The sequence below is a fragment of the Prionailurus bengalensis genome, chromosome F2 (genome assembly GCF_016509475.1).
Source record: "Prionailurus bengalensis isolate Pbe53 chromosome F2, Fcat_Pben_1.1_paternal_pri, whole genome shotgun sequence".
Taxonomy (NCBI): domain Eukaryota; kingdom Metazoa; phylum Chordata; class Mammalia; order Carnivora; family Felidae; genus Prionailurus; species Prionailurus bengalensis.
Window position 1 is genome coordinate 57,084,551 of NC_057353.1, and position 23,460 is coordinate 57,108,010.

At 33.0% G+C, this 23,460-nt stretch overlaps 1 protein-coding gene across 1 annotated transcript in view; it reads right to left on the minus strand.

The window, feature by feature from the left end:
* Positions 1-4,999: 4,999 nt before the first annotated feature.
* Positions 5,000-23,460, minus strand: part of CSMD3 (CUB and Sushi multiple domains 3) — a 1,274,540-nt gene continuing 1,256,079 nt past the window's right edge. The window contains exons 68-71 of the mRNA XM_043601622.1: positions 16,433-16,545; positions 13,522-13,609; positions 11,276-11,411; positions 5,000-7,017 (exon numbers count right to left, since the gene is read on the minus strand). Coding sequence (XP_043457557.1) covers positions 6,858-7,017; positions 11,276-11,411; positions 13,522-13,609; positions 16,433-16,545 — 497 coding nt within the window. The 3' untranslated portion in view covers positions 5,000-6,857. The remainder of the gene's footprint in view (positions 7,018-11,275; positions 11,412-13,521; positions 13,610-16,432; positions 16,546-23,460) is intronic.

Below are 23,460 nucleotides of genomic sequence, written 5' to 3' on the forward strand. Positions count from 1 at the left end.
GGGGCATACAAACAGCTAAAATGTCCTTTGTATAGAGAAACCACTTATTAAATTCCTGGGCAAATAATACGGTTTCTGCTCCTTTTTAGTGCTAAGGAATATTTTAAAGTGTCACTTAATAATGATGCTTTGCACTTAGTTATGTGACACTATTCAAGGAAAAGTACTTTAAATACATCTTAGTAACAGGAAAATGCAATGTAAAATAAAAGCTTCGGTTGGATAATGTTACTGCTTTAAAGAAAAAGAGATTCATAACTCCATAGACTCACAGGACTAATCATAAGAAAGCCAACTCCTGGTCAAGTACTTTTTAAGATTTTTGACATTTAAAAACTATTCTATAAAGTTAAGCATCTACTACTACAGTTTTTGGAGAAATATTTGTTTTTTAAAACATACAAAATAAAAAAAAATTGGCTCAGGATATTTTTCATACTTTACATTTTTACAGGAAGTTTAATTTTCAAGGAAAAAACTACCTGTTCGTGCAATATTTTATTCCAGGCAATTTTGATGCAATGCAAACCACAAAAGGAAAGTAAAAAATATAGATACTTGACAAAAATAATTATTAATAGGTTTACTAATTTTATTCTCACTTTTCTTTAACTCATTTAAACAATTTGTTCTGTGTAGACATTATCCCTTTTAATTCTTTGGGTTTTTATTCATATTGACACAGTGGACATGAGTGTCCTAAGCTCAGGCTCTTCTGCTATCACTTCTAGGTGTGGATATTCTTCTGAGGAAAATTATCAGAAAAAAAAGTAAAAACTACTTTTAAATTTTAAGCTACCTTTTTCATTTAAAACTATTATATTTTTATAATAAAATTAAATGTATGCACTCTGGAAAAACCCAAAACAAAAAAATATGTATGTAATCATTACAATCCTGATGATCATAACTACTATTTATTTTAATTTGTTTCAAGACATTTATGTCTGTATATGCATGTATTTGGAAGAAAAAAGGAAAAATGGAGAGAGGCAGAGAAAAGTGAGTAGAAGAGAGAGAGAAACGAGTAGTTTTTGTTTAAACATTGAAATCTTCATGTCATTAACCTTGAAATATGATTTTAACAGTTACAAACGTATGGTCCTTTCAAAAGATCCCCCGGTCAGTGAACATTCATGATACTTGCACACTGGTAGCTAGTGATATATTTTCCACCATATATAAATAATACATAATTTGAAAATCCATGTCAAATACCCACTCTCTGGCTTTAAAAAAAAATAACCTATTGAATAGAACTACTAGGTGAAAAGGAAGACAGATTTCCCTTAATAAATAGCATATCTTTAAATAAAAATTTGACCTTTGTCTTGTCTTGTTTAATTGATTTCTATTGAAACTCTAGGTGTTTTCCCCCATTAAACTGAAAATGACATTTGATAGATAAAGTTTCATTCAACTCATAAAGATTCTTTGGAAAGACACACAGATGAAATAGAAGAGAAAATATGCATTCCTCATTGAAATTGCGAATAGTTACTGCACAGGATTATTGTGTGGCATATTATTTTAACAATTGTTTAATAGCTTGACAAGATTTTAAGTTACTTCAGGATAAGATCCATGTGTTTCTTATATTTTTACTCATCCAATATCTTTTATACCTCCCAGTAAAGTAATATACATATATTTAATGTTAGAAAATATTTGCTTTTAATAAATTAATTGATTAATGACATTATACTATCTATACTTACACCTTCTCACTGGGGATTCCTTCTTTGAGTCCATTGACTTTATGCTGCTATTTGGTAACCAAAGTTCAAATTAAACATTCCATTTTCATTGCCAACAGCTCAAGAGAGCAATCAATGTTTACTTCTTCCCTGCCCCCTCAAAGTACTTACTGTGAATTCCAACCTCTAAGGAAGGGTTATTAACTTGATATGCCAGTAGAATTCAAAGAGTTTGGAAACTTGCATGGGAAAAAGTTCTACCTTTATCTTCACTGATATTTTCATTAAAATATAGTATTTTCTTTCTGTTAAAGAGTTGAGCAAAAATAATCTCTGATTTTGTCACTAATAAAAATCACAGAGGGGCACCTGGGTGGCTCAGTTGGTTGAAAGTCTGGCTTCGGCTCAGGTCATGATCTCACAGTCTGTGAGTTCGAGCCCCGCGTCGGGCTCTGTGCTGACAGCTCAGAGCCTGGAGTCTGCTTCGGATTCTGTGTCTCCCTCTCTCTCTGCCCCTCCCCTGCTCATGCTCTGTCTCTCTCAGTCTCAAAAATAAACAAGAACATTAAAAATATAAATAAACATTAAAAAAAAAAGGGGGCGCCTGGGTGGCGCAGTCAGTTAAGCGTCCGACTTCAGCCAGGTCACGATCTCGCGGTCTGGGAGTTCGAGCCCCGCGTCGGGCTCTGGGCTGATGGTTCAGAGCCTGGAGCCTGTTTCCGATTCTGTGTCTCCCTCTCTCTCTGCCCCTCCCCCGTTCAAGCTCTGTCTCTCTCTGTCCCAAAAATAAATAAACGTTGAAAAAAAAATTAAAAAAAAAATCACAGATATTTTCATGTCATGTGAAATGTCACAAATATCTCAAACTATTATTTATAATACTCTACAAAATTACAGACAATATTAGCTACATATTTAATGTATAGTAAAGAAGTATGTATATATGTATACATATGTATATTAGTATATATTTATACATATGCACATTGTTACATATATAACACAAAATATTTTTGTAACTTTTTTACTATTTATTTATAATTTCCTTTGTATTTCACTTTATGTATTTAAAAGCATCATTCTAAAAAGAGTATCACAGTCTGGGAAAAGTCTTGGTTTAAACATAGGATTAGGAATGCTAGCTTTACAGACTTGCTTCATGTTGGCTATGTTCATTGGCTATTGGGATTATAATGCTTTTATATGACATTCTCCAGATATTCTAACATTTCCAGAATATCTAACATACAGATATTCTAGCATTTCATTCTAGCAAGTCCCTTCAGGAGATACCAATCTTAACTCAAGGGTGTAAAGACACTTGCTGAGAATGAAGGCCTTTAGGTTCCTTTTAAGTCATACTATGTAGATGGTTCTACATTTTCCTCTATAACTATTTATCTTATTGGTCCCGTGAAAACATCTGGGTTCATCCTATTTTCATAGATATCCTAATAGTTACAAGCAATGTTTGGATCTTATGAAAGTTTAAACACAGATTTCTTGTTTTGTGATTTGCAATACAATTTATAGCTATGAATTTGAATATATAGAATATACTTCTTTTTCAAGGCTAATAAAAATTATTACACATGGGAACTTATTAAAAGTTGGGAAAGTATTTGGCAGGTGATCACTGGTTTCATTGCTTGTACACTGAAGAATGAAATCTAATATCCAGTGGCCATTTCTACTCCCTAGTAACTTTTAAATCTGCTCTTACATTATTTTGGAATACCAAGCTCAGGTAGTGATGACAGAAAGATATTTCTCGGAATTTTACAACATGTATATCTTCTTGGATCAATATTCCCTTTCCTCCAAAGTTATCCTAAAAAAAAAAGCAGCAAATCAATATTTTTTCAGGCAAATTTCAAACTACTTGTTCTAAAATATTTCTTAGACTCATGAATTTCTATAAGCTACAGAAGAGATTTTTTTTACCTTACTTAAACTGTGCCTATTTTAAATTTATAGGTATCAATACACAGATTAATACTTTGACAATGTATTCTCTTAATCTCCTTAAGAGAGCATCATCTAGTTATTTTTGTTCACTCTTTAAGCCAATGATATATCTGTTTCATTTTTTCTTTCTCTCACTTGTACATGCAAAGGACAAGTTAAAAAGAAATCTGACCCTTTGGTCTATATCTACAATCATTCTCCTTAGGCTCCAGTATCAAGAGATCCTGGGTAGAACCTGTTGGTTTAATGTTCTTACACATAAGGAAGTACAAGAAGCCTCTTTAAAATAATATCTTTACTTGAAATTTAATAAGAGAGTAGAGTTTAAATGCTCTCATAAAAAATATATTTATCATCATGCCATGAAATTTAAATAGCTTAATTATACTCCAATAAAGCTGGTAAAAAATAAAAATAACATTGCTTCCACTAAAATTGCTGCTAACTTTTGAGAAGATTAAGGAGAAACTGGGCATTAAGATGAGAAATAATCAAAGGCTAAAAAGGAGAAGACATGTAAAACAGAAAAGGATATTAAGAAAAATAGCAGAAAATAAAAAGCAAATCGAAAAGTAGAAAAAGAAAAAGGAAGGAAAAAAGCACAGAGAGGAATAAAAATAAGGACAAACAGCAACAAGGGAAAGTTTAGAAGACATGAAATGAGTGTATGGTGGAAGTAATACAGTTAAAGTTTAGAAAGAAACTATAATTATATCAAGAAGCATTCATTTCTCAAATGAAAGTGTAATACACAGAGAAAGACTTTTAACAGAGTTTGAGGCTGTGAAATATAAAGACAATATGTTTTGGGAAAAAGTTCTCTTATAAAATTGAACGTAAGTAACTTGTATTTTGAACTTTATAAATTTGATAAACTTTGTAAACTTGATAAATTTCTTGAATACAAAATTTTACATGTTACACCCTGGCAAATAGATTTTTTGACTATTAGTTTAATGTAGCTATTCAAAAGATTAAGTCCATACCTTGGGAGTATGCTAAAAATAAGTATCTCTACAAAATATACTACAGAAATATTGGAAATCATCAGATATACCCGAATTTAGACAGTAGTGTTAAAATATTTACATCTAAGGAAAATTCTAAGACGAGATTGTTAGGATACTGTAATGTTTAGTGGGAATCTGTTTACTTCTGAAAGAGTGTCACACTTGGGGAACGGCAAAATATAAAGAAAAACACCCATGTCTCATTATTATGTTGCTAAATAAGTATATATAATATGCAGTTTGGAACTTGAAAACACCAAATAAATGTAGGCTGTTTATTCCTTTTGCTATCCAGTATACTAACAATTTTGAAAAGAATACACATTTTACAAAAGCAATTATCCATTTTTATTTTGTTTACATTGCACTGAAAATTTACATCATACTTTTACAAAGTTTTTTTTTTCATAAAAATATACTTCTTTACAAAAGTGTATGCATTAATATAAGAGGAGTAGCCAGTTGCAGAAGAAACATCGTTTAAACAAGATCTTAAATGTATTAACCTTAACATTAATGAATGAATCATTGTTATTGCAGTCATTTGAATAAACAAGAATAAATAACTGATGGCATAAAATTTAAAACAGCATCCTGTCAGTAGAGTACAATGTTGAGAAAATTGTATGAATTTCCAAAACAATGTATCTCAAAGTGGTTTACAAGAAATTCACTAAATGTTGTAGAGATAGATCCAAGCAGCGCTTCTGGGTGCAATGATTTCTCTTAGGCACTCTGTCTCATGATACAAAAAGTCGAGACTGTTTACAGAGTTATCCGCATTTGAGAGGGACATCAACAAAGAGTTCACACTGGGTACATAATTTATTCAATGAAGTAAAACATGCTATAAAAGGAAGACAATGACCTATTAAACCAATATGCTGGCATTACCATGATACAGTTGTAAATGAGCCACCAATAACTTGCAAATGTGTATCTTAATTTGACAGTGAAAGAAACCTGTCATATCTGAAACATGCTTCTTACGAATAAGAGTATAGAAAGTTTAAAATGTGTGAAAATTTGGAAAACCTATGCCTTTAGGAAATAACTTTATATTGGTCATTTGAAAGTGTAAATTTTTTGTAGTCATTATATTTATGGGCTGGACCAAAATGTATGTCTAACTCACTGTTAGATAAAAGTTCAAAGCTTAAAATCTTACATTTTTAACTCATTGTTGATAAAAGTTCAAAACAATGTTAAATAAATTTGAAGGCTCATTTGGAAGGAAAATGGCATATATCATCAACTAAATGCAACAGATAAATAGGTTCTGTTTGGTCTTTCAAAAACTTTGGAGAGTGTGGTAAAGGATGGTAAGTTTGGTGTCTCAAATAACTGCAAAATCATCATTACTATAGATAATTTTTGCCAGCTCGAGTGGTTTCTGGGTGACAAAACAGATCGAAGCAAGGTTTTAAACACCGCCCCATGGCTTAGTGAATAATCTTGGTTATAGCATAATGAGGGAAATTGGGAGAACCGCACAATGATCTTGCCATTTACAGAAACTATGACGACCAATCTAAAAATAGAAGACAATATGATACTGAAGGACAAGTACCAGAAGGAATCAAATCAGAGAAGGCAATCTTATCTCTTCTGTGGCATAAATTAGCTCATAAACATTTGAGGGCATGACTCAATCTGAAATAACCATGGAGATAAGGAAGACAATGACTCGATTAACAAAATGAGTAGCTGACAGAGTGGTGTGAAATAGACTTATGGGCATGATGTGGCTCATGACTGTTAAAGAGAAGTCAGTGGTCTATTGACTCTTGTAAGTATAGCTCTTATTTTCTACCCTATATCTTTTTTTTAAACCCAGTCCCTCTAATATACTTTATAAAGCACAGAAATACTGATAGTGGATGCTCCTCCAATATATGCAAAGAAGTTTATGTTTTAGAATAATCTCCTTTTTAAAAAAAGCAAATAAACTGTGAGTAAGCACTCCCAGAGTGCAGCCAAATTTCTGTAAAACTCTCCATGGTAAACATGAAGAAGAATTAGGGTCCAGTTTATGAAAAAACACTCTTCTCTATCATTCCTCAGGAAAAGGTGACCCAGCAAGTCCTGAAAAGTGTGCTTTAATTTGTTTAGCAGTGAACTAAATGTGCACTGTGTTGTGTGTCAATTTCCACGCTTCTGAAGAAGGCAAAGAGTTGCCGTGTTATACCATTGTGCAGACAGTGTTCAAGTTGGGATCGAATCGTACTGCCTTCCCTTCCGCTGACTTTGCATTGGTGTCATACATGGGGTTTTCAAAAGCTGCTTGGCCATTGTTATTTTCATGAACTGAACATCCTGTATACTGTGTTTTGGGTGCAGTCCTGTTGATGAGAACATGGATTAGCTATGTGTTAACTTTCTAGAAATAGCAGAGTAGGGCTCAAACATAACATACCTGAGTTATCATTGTTACTGCATAATGTAACTTCAAAGCATTAATTGAGAAATTATAAACTCAACAGATCAAATTTGAACAATTTACCTGTCACTTTTAAATCCTGAGTGACTTTTATTATTTAATATAATATGTATTAATATACAGTACCAATCTGAGTAATACAAGTATCAATAATATATTATGACTAATCTCATAAATTTAAATTTTCTGATGCAACAATAATCATTATGAACTAGCATGTATAGTATAAATTATGATAAAATAAAATTTAAACCTTATTACTATTCATTCATTCATTCATTCATCCATCATATATTTACTGAGCATTCATTATGTACCAAGCATGATCCCGGGCATATGCATATGGATCCTAGGCATATCACTGAAGTGATAGAAAATAATTAATAAATAAATATTTATTAAAAATAATAAATAAAACAAAAAGTAGGTAATGAGAATTGTTCTGATGAAAAGGAAAAGAGTTGATATGACAGGAAGGAACTGGGCCCCACTTTTGGAGGAGTAATGAGGAAAAGTACCTCTGCAGAGATAAAATGTAATCTGAGACGTGAAGAACAAAGAGGAGGCAGTTCTGCACTAATTAAAAAAGGATTTCAGAAAGAGCAGACAACTAACACTGAGGCCTAATTTGGGAAGATACTTGGAGTATCCCAGAAACATAAATACTCAATTTTCTTAAAAATGATATACATTAGAACAATAAATTCAAAATCTCAAAGAAGGATTCAAAAATACAGATTTGAAGGCTATACATGCACCCCAATGTGTATAGCAGCATTATCAATAATAGTCAAACTATGGGGAGAGTCCAAGTGTCCATTAATTAATGAATGGATAAAGATGTGGTGGATATACATGGAATATAACTCAGCTCTCAAAAAGAATGAAATCTTGCCATTTGCAATAACATGGATGGAGCTAGAATATATTATGCTAAGCACAATAAGTCAATCAGAGAAAGACAAACACCACATGATTTCACTCATATGCAGAATCTAGGACAAAACAGATGAACATATGGGAAGAGGGGAGAGAAGAGAAAACAAACCGCAAGAGACTCTTAATGATACAGAACAAACTATGGGTTGGTGGAAGGAGGTGGGTTTGAGATGGGCTAGATGGGTGATGGGTGTGAAGGGGAGCACTTGGGTAAGAACTGGGTATTGTATGTACGTGATGAATCACTGAGTTCTCCTCCTGAAACAAATATTGCATGGTACATTACCTAACTGAAGTTTAAATAAAATTTAAATTAAAAAAATGATATACACCAGAACAATAAATTCAAAATCTCAAAGAAGAAATGACTATAGATAATGAAGTCATGAAAATAGTTTCCAGAGTTATTAATAACTGAACATTTGGTTTTACTTAACAAAACACACGGATCCTAGGATGGCTGGCATAACCTGCTGATCTTGAATTCCTGCTTTGTTTCTCTATTTCCCTCTCTTTTGAGAAATTCTTATTTCTAGTTTCCCACACCCCACTGCATAATTTGAGGACATTTGCTATGGTACAAAGGCAGACTTGCCCCTACCTGTTTCTGGGACCTAATTCCTAAGATGGATACATCTTAAAAGAATTTGGTTTCTCAACTCCTTTGTTTACATCCAAAAATCACAAATTTTAACTATTTCATCTTACTTTATTTGCTATTATGTTCTATTCTATTCTATTCTATTCTATTCTATTACTATCCCTAATGCATTTTCTGAATTTTTCTCCATACTAACAATTGTTAGATGATTTATACAGCAATAAATTTGATTAAAGCTATCTTAAGTTTTTTTCAATGACATTACCTATATAGACATATTGCTTAAAATTTGCTCTTGCCAGGTGCATAATTCTAATGGAAAGTATTTGTCTCTCTTTTTTCAAACTAGGTTCACAATAAAAACCAGGAACAACATCATTTCCTTCTAATTAGACAAGAATCATGAAGATAAAAAGAAATGTCATTTTACTAATGTTAAACAACAGCTTTATGGAAAATAATGTCAAGTTTCAGGATAGTTTATGCCGTGAAAAATTTACTTGAAACAAACCAAACTTTTAAATATAAGAGCTAAATCTATTCTTCGGAGAATACATACAGGTAAATCTGACCATGATTCATGACATTGAATATGGCAATGGTTTCTTAGCTATGACACCACAAACACAAATAACAAAAGAAAATAGATAAGTTGGACTTTATCAAAATGAGAAATTTTTGTACATCAAAGGACAAGACACTATCAAGGGAATGAAAATACAACTCACAGAAAGGAAGAAATATATCAAACCATATGTATGCTAAGAGTCAACTCTCCAAAATGTATAAAGAACACTTACAATCAACAACAAGACAAACAACACAATTAAAAAATGGGCAGATACTTGAACAGGCATTTCTTCAAAGAAAAATGGCCAAAAAGCAGTGAAAAGATGTTCAATGTCATTAGTAATTAGGGAAATGCAAATCCAAACCACAATGAGATACCACTTTACACATATACTAGGGTAACTATAATTAAAATAAGAAAGAAAAAGAAAAGAAAACAGAAAATAACAAGTGTTGGCATGGATGCGGAGAAAGTAAAACCCTTATACATTGCTGGTGAGAATATAATATGGTGCAGTTGCTCTGCAAAAATTTGGTGCTTCCCCAGTAAGTTAAATGTAGAATTACCATATAAACCAGCAATTCTATTTTGGGGTATATACTCAAAAGAATTGAAGCATGTGTTCAAACAAAAAGTTGTACACAAGTGTATATATAAGCACTATTCACAATAGCCAAAATGTAGGAACAAACTAAATGCCCATCACTTGGTGAATGGACATATTTAAATAGAACACATTCAAACATACCACAGAATATTATTCAGCCATATAAAGGAATGGAACACTGATAAATGCTATAATATGGAAGAAACTTGAAAACATTATGTTAAGTTTAAGAAACTAAATAGAAAATGTCACATGTTACCTGATTCCACTGATATGAAATACCCAGAATAGGCAAACAAATACAGACAGAAAGCAGATTAGCAGTTGCCTAGGGCAGGGGTGGTAGGAATACGGAATGACTGATCAATGGGCACAGAATTTCCTTTTGGAGTGATGAAAATATTCTGGAACTGGCAATGATGGCTCTGGGACACAGTGAGTATACTAAATGCCACTGAACTATATGCCTAGAATGGTTTAAATGGTTTTAGGTTATGCGTTTTTTACAAAGATAGTTTAAAAACAAAAAAAGGATTGGAACAGATTTCTTTATAAATAAATATAGTGATGATTTTTTTTGTTGTTGTAAATAAAATCTGATATTGACAAGGCCTAAGCAGCTGCTAATATTCAATTATTACAAATTTATGTAATATTATATATATATATACATATATATATATGTATATATATATATATATATAACTCGTAGGTAATCTAGACTGAAACGTGTAATACAAATATCAGTTTTGAGAAAAATGCATCTAGGTAATATTCATTGAATTATCTGGTTGTCTCTCTATATATTTTCTTGATAAAGGATAGTCCCAAATAGCAGACAATTACATAATAAAGCCCCTAACTTGGATTGTTGTAATGGACTTAGTAAAACAAGGACCAACTAATAATATGGATAATCATACACTAGATACGTCAGAAATATAACATACTAATTGCATAATCTTCTAAAGGCAGCAGAAGGAAAGGAGATGGTTAGAAGACTTTACCAACTGTCTGCCTGGGTAAAACTGGTCAGTATTGTGATGTGCGCTATGAGGTTTGGTCACAAACTTCTCTCCACTTCTCTAAATAAATGTGGCAGCAGGTATCACCTCTTCAATGTCAACGTTAACCTGGCTTTTGTATCTCTAAATTCTTATCATGGATAATGTAAAACTAACTTATACAATTAAGTACGTGCCAGGAAATTGACAGGCAAGAGTAATAAGGGTTAAAGTGAATGTGCAAATTCACTGAGCAATTTTTGTTTTCTGACGTTGGCATGGTGGGGGGCAGGCAGGGGGAACCAGGTTTTTAAACCTGTTGCACTATTTGGCACACACTGAAAAAAAAATGGAAGTTACAATTTGAACTAGAGTAGTAAAAAGAACATTAAATAGAAGATTTGGGAAAGATTTTATAGGTAAAATCAACAAACTTACCTCTGTTTATAAAGATAAAATCCAAATCCTGCAAATATAAGTGCAAAAAAAGGCACAAGAATAGCAATGGCCACAGAACTACTGTTTGTACCATGAGGTTGATTTGAAGAATTTGAGCCTTCTGACATATTCAGTCCTATAAAATTAAAAAAAAAATCAACTTGCTTTTATCACATGATTTTTTATTTTTATGAATCAATTATTTTCTTTCCTTATCAAGATACCTACTTGGAAATGTATATAGTAAACAAAAATAATTCAGGAAACTCCTTCAACTCATTTCCATGCAAGTTTGTGCAGTGTCTACTCTGTATAAGATATTTTTCCAGGAAAGGATACAGAATAAAAAATAAGTAGTCTCTGAACTGAAGAGTTTATACAGTTGTAGAAAGAATACAATGACACAAAAAAGCATATACATCAGGCATGAATTAATGATCAATGTGCTTTAGGAAAGGAAGGGGTAATTCCATCTGGTGGTATATAAGAACGTATTTTGGAGAATACAATGAGCTTGGCTTTGAAGAGTCAGTAGAACAATGAATGGAGGAGGAAACAGGACCATCTTAAGCTTAGAAATAGGAGGGTGAGTGACATATTTAGAAGATGTGACAAGCACTAGGTGTAGCTGTGTGGAAAAGATGTGGAGGTAAGTATTGTGTGTAGGTAGGTGTGGAGGTAGTATCTGTGTGGTAGGAATAGACTGCTAACCTGAAAAAGCTATGGCCAGACCCCAAAAAGCCATAAATATCATTCTAAAGAATTCAAACTTGTATCTATTTGCAGTGAAGGACAAGTGGAGGTATTTAGAAATAAAAGGCCCTATGATAAGACACACAATTTAGGACAGTGGGTAGGGTGGAATGAATGAACTTGAGGGAAGCCAGACTGGAAGCACGTGTACATCAATGGTTAGAGCAAGAACCCAAATAGAAGTGGAAATTGATCTCTATACTAACATACTAGGAAGAGCATGAAAAGACAGAAATGGGGGAACATTTTGTAGTTAAAAATCAACAGAACTTGTTTGTGAGGATAGGTGGTAAGAGAGCACAGGCTGAGAAGTGTTCTACTTGGGGATGGGGAAACAGTGAAGACATTAGCACAATTAGGAAATGAGAAAATCAGGTTTGTCAACGTGTTGGCATAGGACAAGGGAAGAAAAAATAACAGACATGTTATTTTTTGTTTTTAGGTTCCCCAGAAAGAAATAGCTGCTTTTTTTTTTATAGGTTCTGTCTTAGACATGTAGTTTTTGTGATGCTTTTGAGACTAGTATGTGTAAACATCTTGCATTAAATTGCACAACTGTGTAACTGTACTGTATTAATGAATGTTTTATTTGGTTTTCAAAACTAACATACTTTTAGGCCAAGACATTATCTGAAATGAACATCTTATCATTTTTATTTACTTAGAGAAAGCTAATTTATTTTTTTGATAAACAGTTATATTCAATTAAGTCACACCTTAGTCCAAGTTAATACCTTCTTACCTACCTTATTTTTCCAGGGACTCAGAATATTTACATTCAAAGTAATGGAATTTTTAAGATAAATACTAAGTAGTAGTTTTTAGAGCCTGAGTTTATTCTTTATATGTCAATACCACTATATAATAATGGAAGACAATATACTTTAGGAAAATTATATACCGAAATCTATGGCAATAATTATATTCAAGCAAGACCATTAAATGTCTATGTATATTTTAAAAGAGTTTAAAAGAAGAATGAAAAAACCCTATGCCTCCCACTACAGAAAATTTACATAGCTGAATAGCACAAAGTCCCAAAAAGGGGTCTATTCCTCAAAGTTATTTTCTTTTTCAGACCGTATGAATTTTTCAAAGTGCTATTACATTTTCAAAAGAGAAATAAAGTTACAACAATATTCAAACTGAAGAGAAGTACTGCAGTTCTCATGAGATAAAATAAAATAATTTACAGTTTAATATTTTCTTTTCTATCTGTATCACTTTTCTCCTTTTTCCTTGCTAAAGGCAAGGCAGTGTGTCACATTTATTAGACATCTGACAAAAACCAAACCCTGTACAGCATCGGTACATAGAGAATCAATATTTTGTGTGATTATTTAAAAGCCTTTCAAATTTTTCAATGTATAACTTACCTGACAAAGCCAAATTCAAAATGTAGTAAGTGTGCCTAATGTACAGAATACACTGTATTTTCTTATGATGTCTAGAGTAATAAAGGAACTACATGAAAATGAAAATGAATACATTACCTAGTCTTTGTAGTCCAAATTGCCCATAATCTTTGCCCTGAATAAATCCTTGAAATACATAAGTTGCTCCATCAGGCTCAGCAGAAACCTAAAAATATTTATAAGGTTGATTAAATCTGAGGATTGGAGCCGGCTATATTTTCCAGCCTTAATAAATATCCAGTTTTACACTTAAATGAATATTATACAGAGTTCCTTCCTCTTTATTTCCCTCTGATATAAAACACGGCATACTGTGCAAATTTGCCATTAAAAGCAAAAGAAAATTTTTGTTTTTAAGTAATTAGGATATTAGAATATAGGGGGTTGGTCATTAATATAATTATATAGATATATAGATTTCTCTGAGGCTAAGAAGCCTACTGTCAAAAAAAGGCAATTAGGGGAGTCTGGGTGGCTCAGGCAGTTAAGCATCTGAGTCTTGATTTCAGCTCAGGTCATGACCTACAGTCATGAGACCGAGTCTCAAGTCAGGCTCCAACCTAGGCATGGAGCCTGCTTAAGATTCTCTTTCTCCCTCTCCTTCTGCCCTTCCCTCCTCTAAGAAAAAGAGGGAGGACAATGATATGATTAAACAGAATAAAGCAAATGATCAATTAAAAATTGGGGTGCGCAGTGGCTCAGTCAGTTAAGCGACTGACTTTGGCTCAGGTCATGATCTCACAGTTCGTGGGTTCAAACCCCACATCAGTTCTGTGCTGACAGCTCAGAGCCTGGAGCTGCTTTGCATTCTGTGTCTCCTCTCTCGCTCTCTCTCTCTCTCTCTCTCTCGCTCTCTCTCTCTGGTCCTCCCCCACATATGCTGTCTCTGTCTTTCAAAAAGAAATAAAATGTTAAAAAATTATTAAAAATTAAAATATAATAAAACTCTACTTTGTAGATATGATTACTGTTTAGCATGTATGCAGTCCGTCTTCCCCTCCCACCAACCTTCATGGGAAGAATGCCCCTTTCAACTCATTGGGTTTGGTCCTGTGATTTACTTTGGCCAATGATTCATGGGTGGAACTGACAGTAGGTCAGTTCTAAGTCTGAGCCTTAAAAGGCATGTTTCCCATGAAAATAAGTGAAAGAAGCCAGACACAAAAGACTACATATTATATAATTCCATAAATATGAACATCCAAAACAGAGAAATCTATAGATTTCAGAAAATAGATTTGTGTCTTCTTAGGGCTAGGGTGGAGGTGAGGGACGAATGGGTAGGGTGATAGCTAAAGGGTGTGGAGTTTCTGTTTGAGATGATGGAAATATCCTAAAATCAACTGTGGTGACGGTTACACACATGTCAATATACTTAAAACCACTGAATTGCATATTTTAAATGGGTGAATTGTAATGAAGATGAGTTATATTTCATTAGAGCTATTTAAAGCAAGGGGGCATGTTTCCACTTTCCCCCTCAGAGCTTCTGACCTCTGACAAGAAAATGTGCTCCAGCCTGGGCCCCAGAATGAGACATCTGGAGCAGACCTGAACTTGCTACCACAGCCTCAAGTGGAACACCCACAACTAACCCCCATACATGAGAAAGAATGAAATACTTGTTGTTTGACCCCAAGATTTTGTGGCTGTGTCCATTGCTATAATGCTATTACGTGTACCTTGCATGTGTGTAAAATCCTATTTTTAAAAAATGCTTTACTTATGTAATGTGATTTTATTTCATAAATAAATTAAAAATAGACATATTTCAGTGTTCCTGATAACTAGTAATGTGAATTTATTCTGAAGTTTGTTTTAATTACCCAAGTCCTGTAGAGCATTGTAAAAGTCCTGTACAGTATTGTTACCCAAGTTACCAAGTTACCCAAGTCCTGTATAGTATTGTAAAAGTTAAAAACCTTGAATCCTCACCCTAAAAAGCAAAATATCATACCAATCCATCCATAGAAGTTTGACATTTCAGAAACAAGTGGTTTATTCTTTATTATCAGACATCACACTCATTTTGGTCATTTTTAAAAATGAAATGCTTCTAAATAGAATAGCTTAAACTCTAATATTTAAACAAATGAATTCATTTTGTTTGCTTCCTAGATAAAATAATACAACTAAACTATTTGAGTGCATTGAAGACATGAATTCATTTCCCATTCCATGAATAACAGCAGATAGGGAAATAGGATAAATGTTTTTACCCCCTCAGGCACTAAACTTACAGAGGCCTAGGACCTACTATCTTTCCTTCTAGATCTTCCTTGTAAAAGAAGACCTGTTGCTTGAGGGGATATAGTCAGAGCTCTCCTCATTGTTTTTAGCAAAGACTCCAGGTCAATTTGTGAATGGAAGACTAGTTACTTCCAACTGCCAATTTAGAAACTCCATTCATGTAAGGGGCTGAATAGGACAGGGTGACTCCATGGTGAAGCTAGGGCAACCATCTCCCCAAATGAAGTAATGCACATAACTTTCTTTTCATAAACAACTTTATAAAATATTCTAAATCTGTTAAATTTAGAGAAAAAAAACTTAAATGTAATGGCATACTTAATTTTTTTATGCATTTTGTAAATATGTTGTATGTGTCTTAAATAGTAATTCCAGACAAAGAATGAATTATATTTTATCCAGATTTACTTTGCATAGTACTGGTCATAGACGAAATACATTTGATGAAAGCAATGAAAAACTATGACTCTCATACACATAAACATTACAAATATAAGCATATTAATCAGAATCCAATAACCCTAGGTATAACATTCTAGATTACTAAGTATTTACATTGAATCTTTTTTCCAAACACAAAATTTACCCATAATAGTAATTTTCCCATTTTATATGTGCATGTGTATTCATAATTAGCCCAATTTAGAAAACCACCTTTTTTTTTTGGAATTTTAATGACAAACCAAAGCACAAATTGGTTACTAAAATCAGCAGAAGATATTTAAAACACTATACTTACAAAGCCATCCATGGCCCAATTGTCCTCCTTCATTTTCTTCACAGAAGCATGCGTTGGTACTTTAATAAGGTAGATGTGTAACATTAGGCGAGCTTCCTGGCTTTTATACACCCCTGTAAAATGTAAGGACATTTTAGTCTACTAATTTTGTAAATAGTTATGCTTCATTATATTATCTTTAACTCCTTAAATATATAAGGTAATATATGTGAAAAGAAAAGGAATCAAACAAGGCCAGCTTCATTCATAAGGCTTTCTACAAATCCTACAGTATATGTTAATCTCTCATCTGAAATTGTCAACTTGAATTTTAATTGTGGGGTTGAAATTACTTATGTTATTAAAATTAAGTATTACTGTTCTTAATAACATCATTCCATGATATTACAAATAAGATGACTTCATTCCCCAGTAAGATTTAAAATCTTCAAGGATGTACAACAAACGTTAAAATCCCTCATAGGTTTCTTAATAATAAATTGGGTGCCAACCCTGTGAAAGAGTATTCTAAGTGCTGCTGGAGCCACAAAGAAGAATATATACATTCCTATCTAAAGATAGGATGCTTAAAAGCATTTCCAATGAAGTAGGAAATGTAAGTCACATATATAATCAACTAAAATACATGAAAAAATATGATAAATAAAAGGCCAGAACAGAGAGGGATCATTTCACAATGGAGTGATCAGGAAACGCTTATTGAGAAAAAGTATTTGAATGGGTCTTAAAGATCAAGTAAAATTTTTAGTTTAAGAAGGTAAATATAGGAAATAGCATAAAAAAGTAAAAATATATACATAATTTTTTTTCATAAACAGTGGGTATTCTACAAGTAGGAATAATATGAAATATAAATGTGCTTAGGGGAAAAACAGGAGAAAAAAATTCTAAGTAAAAATTTTGTGATTAACTAATGGTGGAAATATGACTCATTCATTAATTTATTTAATCTTTCACCTATGTAATAAGGTATCATAAGAATGGACTGGGAATACAAAGATGACACATAGATCTTGACCTAAGTGGTTACATTTAATAAGGGAAGACAAAAAAGTGATCAAAAATAATATTGGTGGGAAAATATCATAATTGATTTCCACGGACACTGTGATGGCAAATTAATCTATTTGTTTTTATATATTTGCAGGAATTTATTTTGAAAATTTTCTAGATTAGATTAAGTATACATTTATTTTTCAGAAATCTCTAAAATAAAAAAAAATGTTTATGTCTCAAAGTTAAATCAGTAGTCACAATTTAAATGAATTTCTTTTGCCAATATAAAACTTCTTGCAGTTTATATCACTGTAGCTGTGTATAGTTTTTAAAATATAATACGTATTAACTACTAATACTTTAACTCTGAGTTTAATGGGGAATCACTCAATAATACAAAACTATGTTTGATAGTATCCTAAAATTTGCAAGATCAATAATTATGATTTTATTTTCTATTTCATTGATACCACAAATTATTATTAATAATTAATTAGGATATATATACAGCCAAGAAGTTTAAACAAATATATTACATATTTGCAGTATGAATATTTAAAAATATTTTTAAATGAGAGCAAGAATTCAAATTCATTACTTTGACAATATTCATTGAGGCCTATTTTGTTCCAGTTGCTGTTCTAGCTTCTGAGAAGCAGTGATGACCTGGAAGGCAAGGGAGCTTCCCTTTTAGAACTTACATTGTTGGAGTATAGATGTACAAAATATCATATCACATCCTGTAACACCATATTACTCTATACTAATACTATGCTAATTTCAAACAGTGAAAAGAAGAAAGTAAAACAGGTAAGATTGTCTAAGAGTGTGTTTGCCTGTATTTATAATGAGAAAGTTACTTTAGATGGGGTCATAAGGAGTACTGTTGATGAGATGACATTTGAGAAAATATCTGAATGTCAGTAAAACCAGAACAATCAAAGATAATGAGGGAAATTTATACTAGATAGAGGACACAGAAACTTGAAAAAGCTGAGCAGTTGGATAGGGGATCCCTTATGCTTGTTTAAAGTAGTGTAGCTCTACCTTTTCTGTCTTAAACTATGGTGTCCACCTAAATACTGTCATTTGAAGAAATGATTTTGTGTCCATAAAATAGCTTACAGGTCACTGATCTTGCCTCTTTGGTGTTATGAGAATACAGAAAAAATTAGTTATTCAAATTAAAAGTCCTTTTCTATTTCATGATGTCTCATTCCAGCTACATCAAAATATCCTTGAATGACTCAGGTGCAAGACACAAAACAAGCTTTTAAAACACACAAAATGAAAAAATGGAGGAATTCTCCCCAAAAGAAAGTTCAAGGAGAAATCACAGCCAGAAAATTGCTCAAAACAGAAATAAATAATATATCTGAACAAGAATTTAGAATGACAGTCAAAGGTAATAGCTGAGCTTGAAAAAAGCATAGAAGACATGAGAGAAACTCTTGCTGCAGAGGTCAAAGACCTAAGAACTAGTCATGATAAATTAAAAAATACTATAACTGAGATGTTATAGTAAATAACATCTAGACTAACAATAACAGTCTAGTAATAGACTAATAATAGTCTAGTAAATAAACTAGACACAGTGACAGAGAGGATGGAAGATGCAGAAGAAAGAATAGGTGAAATTGAAGATAAGGTTATGGAAAATAATAAAGCTGAAAAAAAAGAGGGAAATGGAATTACTAGATCATGAGGGGAGAATTAGAGAACTAACTGATTCCATGAAATGAAACAATATCTGTATTATAAGAGTTGTAGAAGAAGAAGAGCAAGAGAAAGGGTCAAAAGGTTTATTTGTACAAATTATAGCCAAAAACTTCCTTCATCTGGGGAAGGAAACAGGCATCCAAGTCTAAGAGGCAGAGAGAACTCCCTTTAAAATCTACAAAAAGAGGTCAACAGCATTACATATCATAGTGAAACTGGCAAAACACAAAGATAAAGAGAGAATTCTGAAAGCAGCTAGGGACAAAATGTCCTTAACCTACAAGGGTAGACATATAAGGATAGTAACAGACCTGTCCACTGAAACTTGGCAGGCAGAAGGGAGTAGCAGGAAATATTCAGTGTGCTGAATAGGAAAAATATGCAGCCAAGAATCCTTTATCCAGAAAGGATGTCATTCAGAATAGAAGGGGAGATAAAGACTTTCCAGACAAACAAAAACTAAATGAGTTCATGACCACTAAATTATTCCTGTAGGAGATCCTAAGGGGGAACTCTGTGAGTGGAAAGCATCAAAGACCACAAAAGACCAGAGGACATCACCACAAACATGAAATCCACAGATAACACAATAACACTAAATTTATATCTTTCAATTATCACTCAATGTAAATGGACTAAATGCCCCAATCAAAAGACATAGGATATCAGAATGGATAAAAAAACAAAACAAAACAAAACAAAACAAAACAACCACAAAAAACCTAGATCCATCTATATGCTGCCTACAAGAGACTCATTTAGACCTAAGGACACCTGCAAATTGAAAGTGAGAGGACGGAAAGCTATCTATTATTCTAATAGACATCAAAAGAAAGCCAGAGTAACCATACTTAAATCACATAAACTAGATTTTAAAATAAAGACTGTAATAATGGATGAAGAAGGGCATTATATCATATTTAAGGGGTCTATCCATCAAGAAGAGTAACAATTGTAAATATTTATGCCCCCAAAGTGAAAGCACCCAAATACATAAATCAATTAATCACAAACATAAACTTTTTGATAAGAACACCATAATTGTAGGAGACTTACAATTAATTTGAAACTAATAAGTAAATTAAATCTAAGTCCTAAATTAATAAGACTCCACTTATAATAATGGACACATCATCTAGGCAGAAAATCAATAAGGAAACAATAGCTCTGAAGGACACATTGGACCAGAAGGACTTAACATATATATTCAAAACATTTCATCCTAAAGTACCAGAATACACATTCTTCTCAAGTGCACATGGTACATTCTCCAAAATTGATCACATACTCAGTCACAAAACAGCCTTCAGCAGGTACAAATGATTGAGATTATACCATGCATATTTTCAGATCACAACACTATGAAACTTGAAATCAACCACAAGAAAAAATCTGGAAATCCTCCAAATACATGGAGGTTAAAGAACATTCCACTTAAGAATGAATGGATTACGTAGGAAAGAAAAAAATCAAAATATACATGGAAGCAAAAGAAAATGAAAACATGACAGTTCGAACTCTTTGGGATGCAGGAAAGGCAATCCTAAGAAGAAAATACATTGCATTTCAGGCCTATCTCAAGATGCAGTAAATGTCTCAAATACACAACCTAACCTCACACCTACAGGAGCTAGAAAAGCAGCAGCAAATAAAGCCCAAAGCCAGCAGAAGAAGGGAAATGATAAACATTAGAGCAGAAATAAATGATATAGAATCCAAAACAAAACAGTAGAACAGATTAGTGAAACTAAGAGCTGTTTTTTTAAAAGAATAAACAAAATTGATAAGATCTTAGCCAGACTTTTCAAAAAGAAAGAGAGAGGACCCAAATAGATAAAATAATGAGTGAAAGAGGAGCAATCATAACCAACACCATAGAAATATAAACAATTATAAGAGAATACTATGAACAAACTGGACAATCTAGAAGAAATGGAAAAATTCCTAGATACTCACACATTAAAACTCATACAGGAAGAAATAGAAAATTTGAAAAGACCCATCCAGCACAGAAATTGAATCGGTTATCAAAAATCTCCCAACAAATAAGAGTCCTGGGCCAGATGACTTCCCAGGGGAATTCTACCAGACATTTAAAGCAGAGTTAATATGTATTCTTCTCAAACTGTTCCAAAAAATAGAAATGGAAGGAAAGTTTCCAAACTCATTCTATGAAGCCAACATTACCTTGATTCCAAACCAGACAAATATCCCACTAAAAAGGAGAATACAGACCAATATCCCTGATGAACCTGGATGCAAAAATTCTTACTAAGATACTACCAAATCAAATTCAACAGTACATTAAAAGAATTATTCATCATGATCAAGTGGGATTCATTCCTGGGCTGCAGGACAGATATCAATGATATCTGCAAAGACAGATATCAATATTCACAGATCAATGTGATATAACACATTAAGAGAAGAAAGGATAAGAACGATATGATCCCATCAATAGATACAGAAAACACATTTGACGAAATATAGCATTCTTTCTTGATAAAAAACCTCAGGAAAGTCAGCAAAGAAGGAACATATCTTAACATCATAAAAGTCATATATTAAAGGCCCACAGCTAATATCATCCTCAATGGAGAAAAACTGAGAGCTTTCCCCCTAAGATCATGGAACACGACAGGGATGTCCACTCTCACCACTGCTGTTCAACAGTGTTGGAAGTCTTAGCCTCAGCAATCAGACAACAAAAAGAAAGAAAAGGCATCCAAATTGGCAAAGAAAAAGTCAAGCTTCCACTTTTCACAGATGACATGATACTCTACATGGAAAACCCAAAAGACTCCACCCCAAAACTGCTACAACTGATACATGAATTCAGCAAAGTAGAAGGATATAAAATCAATGTACAGAAATCAGTTGCATTTCTATATGCCAATAATGAAGCAGCAGAAAGAAAAGTCAAGGAACCAATCCCATTTACAATTGCAACAAAATACCTAGGAATAAATCTAACCAAAGAGGTAAAAGATCTGTATGCTGAAAACTATAGAAAGCTTATAAAAGAAATTGAAGAAGACACAAAATAATGGAAAAACATTCCATGCCTATGGACTGGAAGAAAAAATATTATTAACATGTCGATACTACCCAAAGCAATCTACACATTCAATGCAATCCCTACCCAAAAAACACCAGTATTCTTCACAAATGATCCTAAAATTTGTATGGAACCACAAAAACCCCAAATAGCCAAACTAATTTTGAAAAAGAAAAACAAACCTGAGGCATCACAATCCCGGACTTTAACCTATATTACAAAGCTGTAATAATTAAGACAGTATGGTATTGGCACAAAAACAGACACATAGATCAATGGAAAGAAATAGAAAACCCAGAAATGGACCCACAAATATATCACTGACTAATCTTCAACAAAGCAGGAAAGAGTAGCTATTGGAAAAAAGACAGTCTCTTTAGCAAATGGTGCTGGGGGAACTGGACAGCAACATACAGAAGAATGAAACTGGACAACTTTATTACACCATACACAAAAATAAATTCAAAATGGATGTAAAACCTAAATGTGTGACAGGAAACCTTCAAAACCCTACAAGAGAAAACAGGTAGCAACCTCTCTGTCCTCGGCTGAAGCAACTTCTTACTAGACACATCGCTGAAGGCAAGGGAAATAAAAGCAAAAATCAGCTATTGGAACCTCCTCATCAAGATAAAAACTGCACAGCAAAGGAAACAACCAACAAAACTAAAAGGCAACCGACAGAATGGGAGAAGAGATTTGCAAATGACATATCTGATAAAGGGTTAGTATCCAAAATCTATAAAGAACTTAAGAAACTTAACATATAAAAAACAAATAATCCAGTGAAGAAACAGGCAAAAGGACATGAATAAACACTCCTCCAGAGAAGACATCCAGATGGCAAACAGACACATGAAAATATGCTCAACATCACTCATCATCAGGGAAATACAGATCAAAACCACAATGAGATACCACCTCACACTGGTCAGAATGGCTAAAATTAACAACTCAGGAAACAACAGATGTTGGCAAAGATGTGGAGAAAGGGGGACACTTTTCAACTGTTGGTGGGAATGCAAACTGGTGCAGCCACTCTGAAAAACAATGTGGAGGTTCCTCAAAAAATTAAAAATAGAACTACCCTACGACCCACAATTGCACTATACTAGTAACTTACCCAAAGGCTACAGGATTGCTGATTCCAAGGGGCGCGATGTTTATAGCAGTACTAACAACAATAACCAAATTATGGAAGAGCCCAAATGTCCATCAACTGAGGAATGGATAAAGTAGATGTGGTACATATATA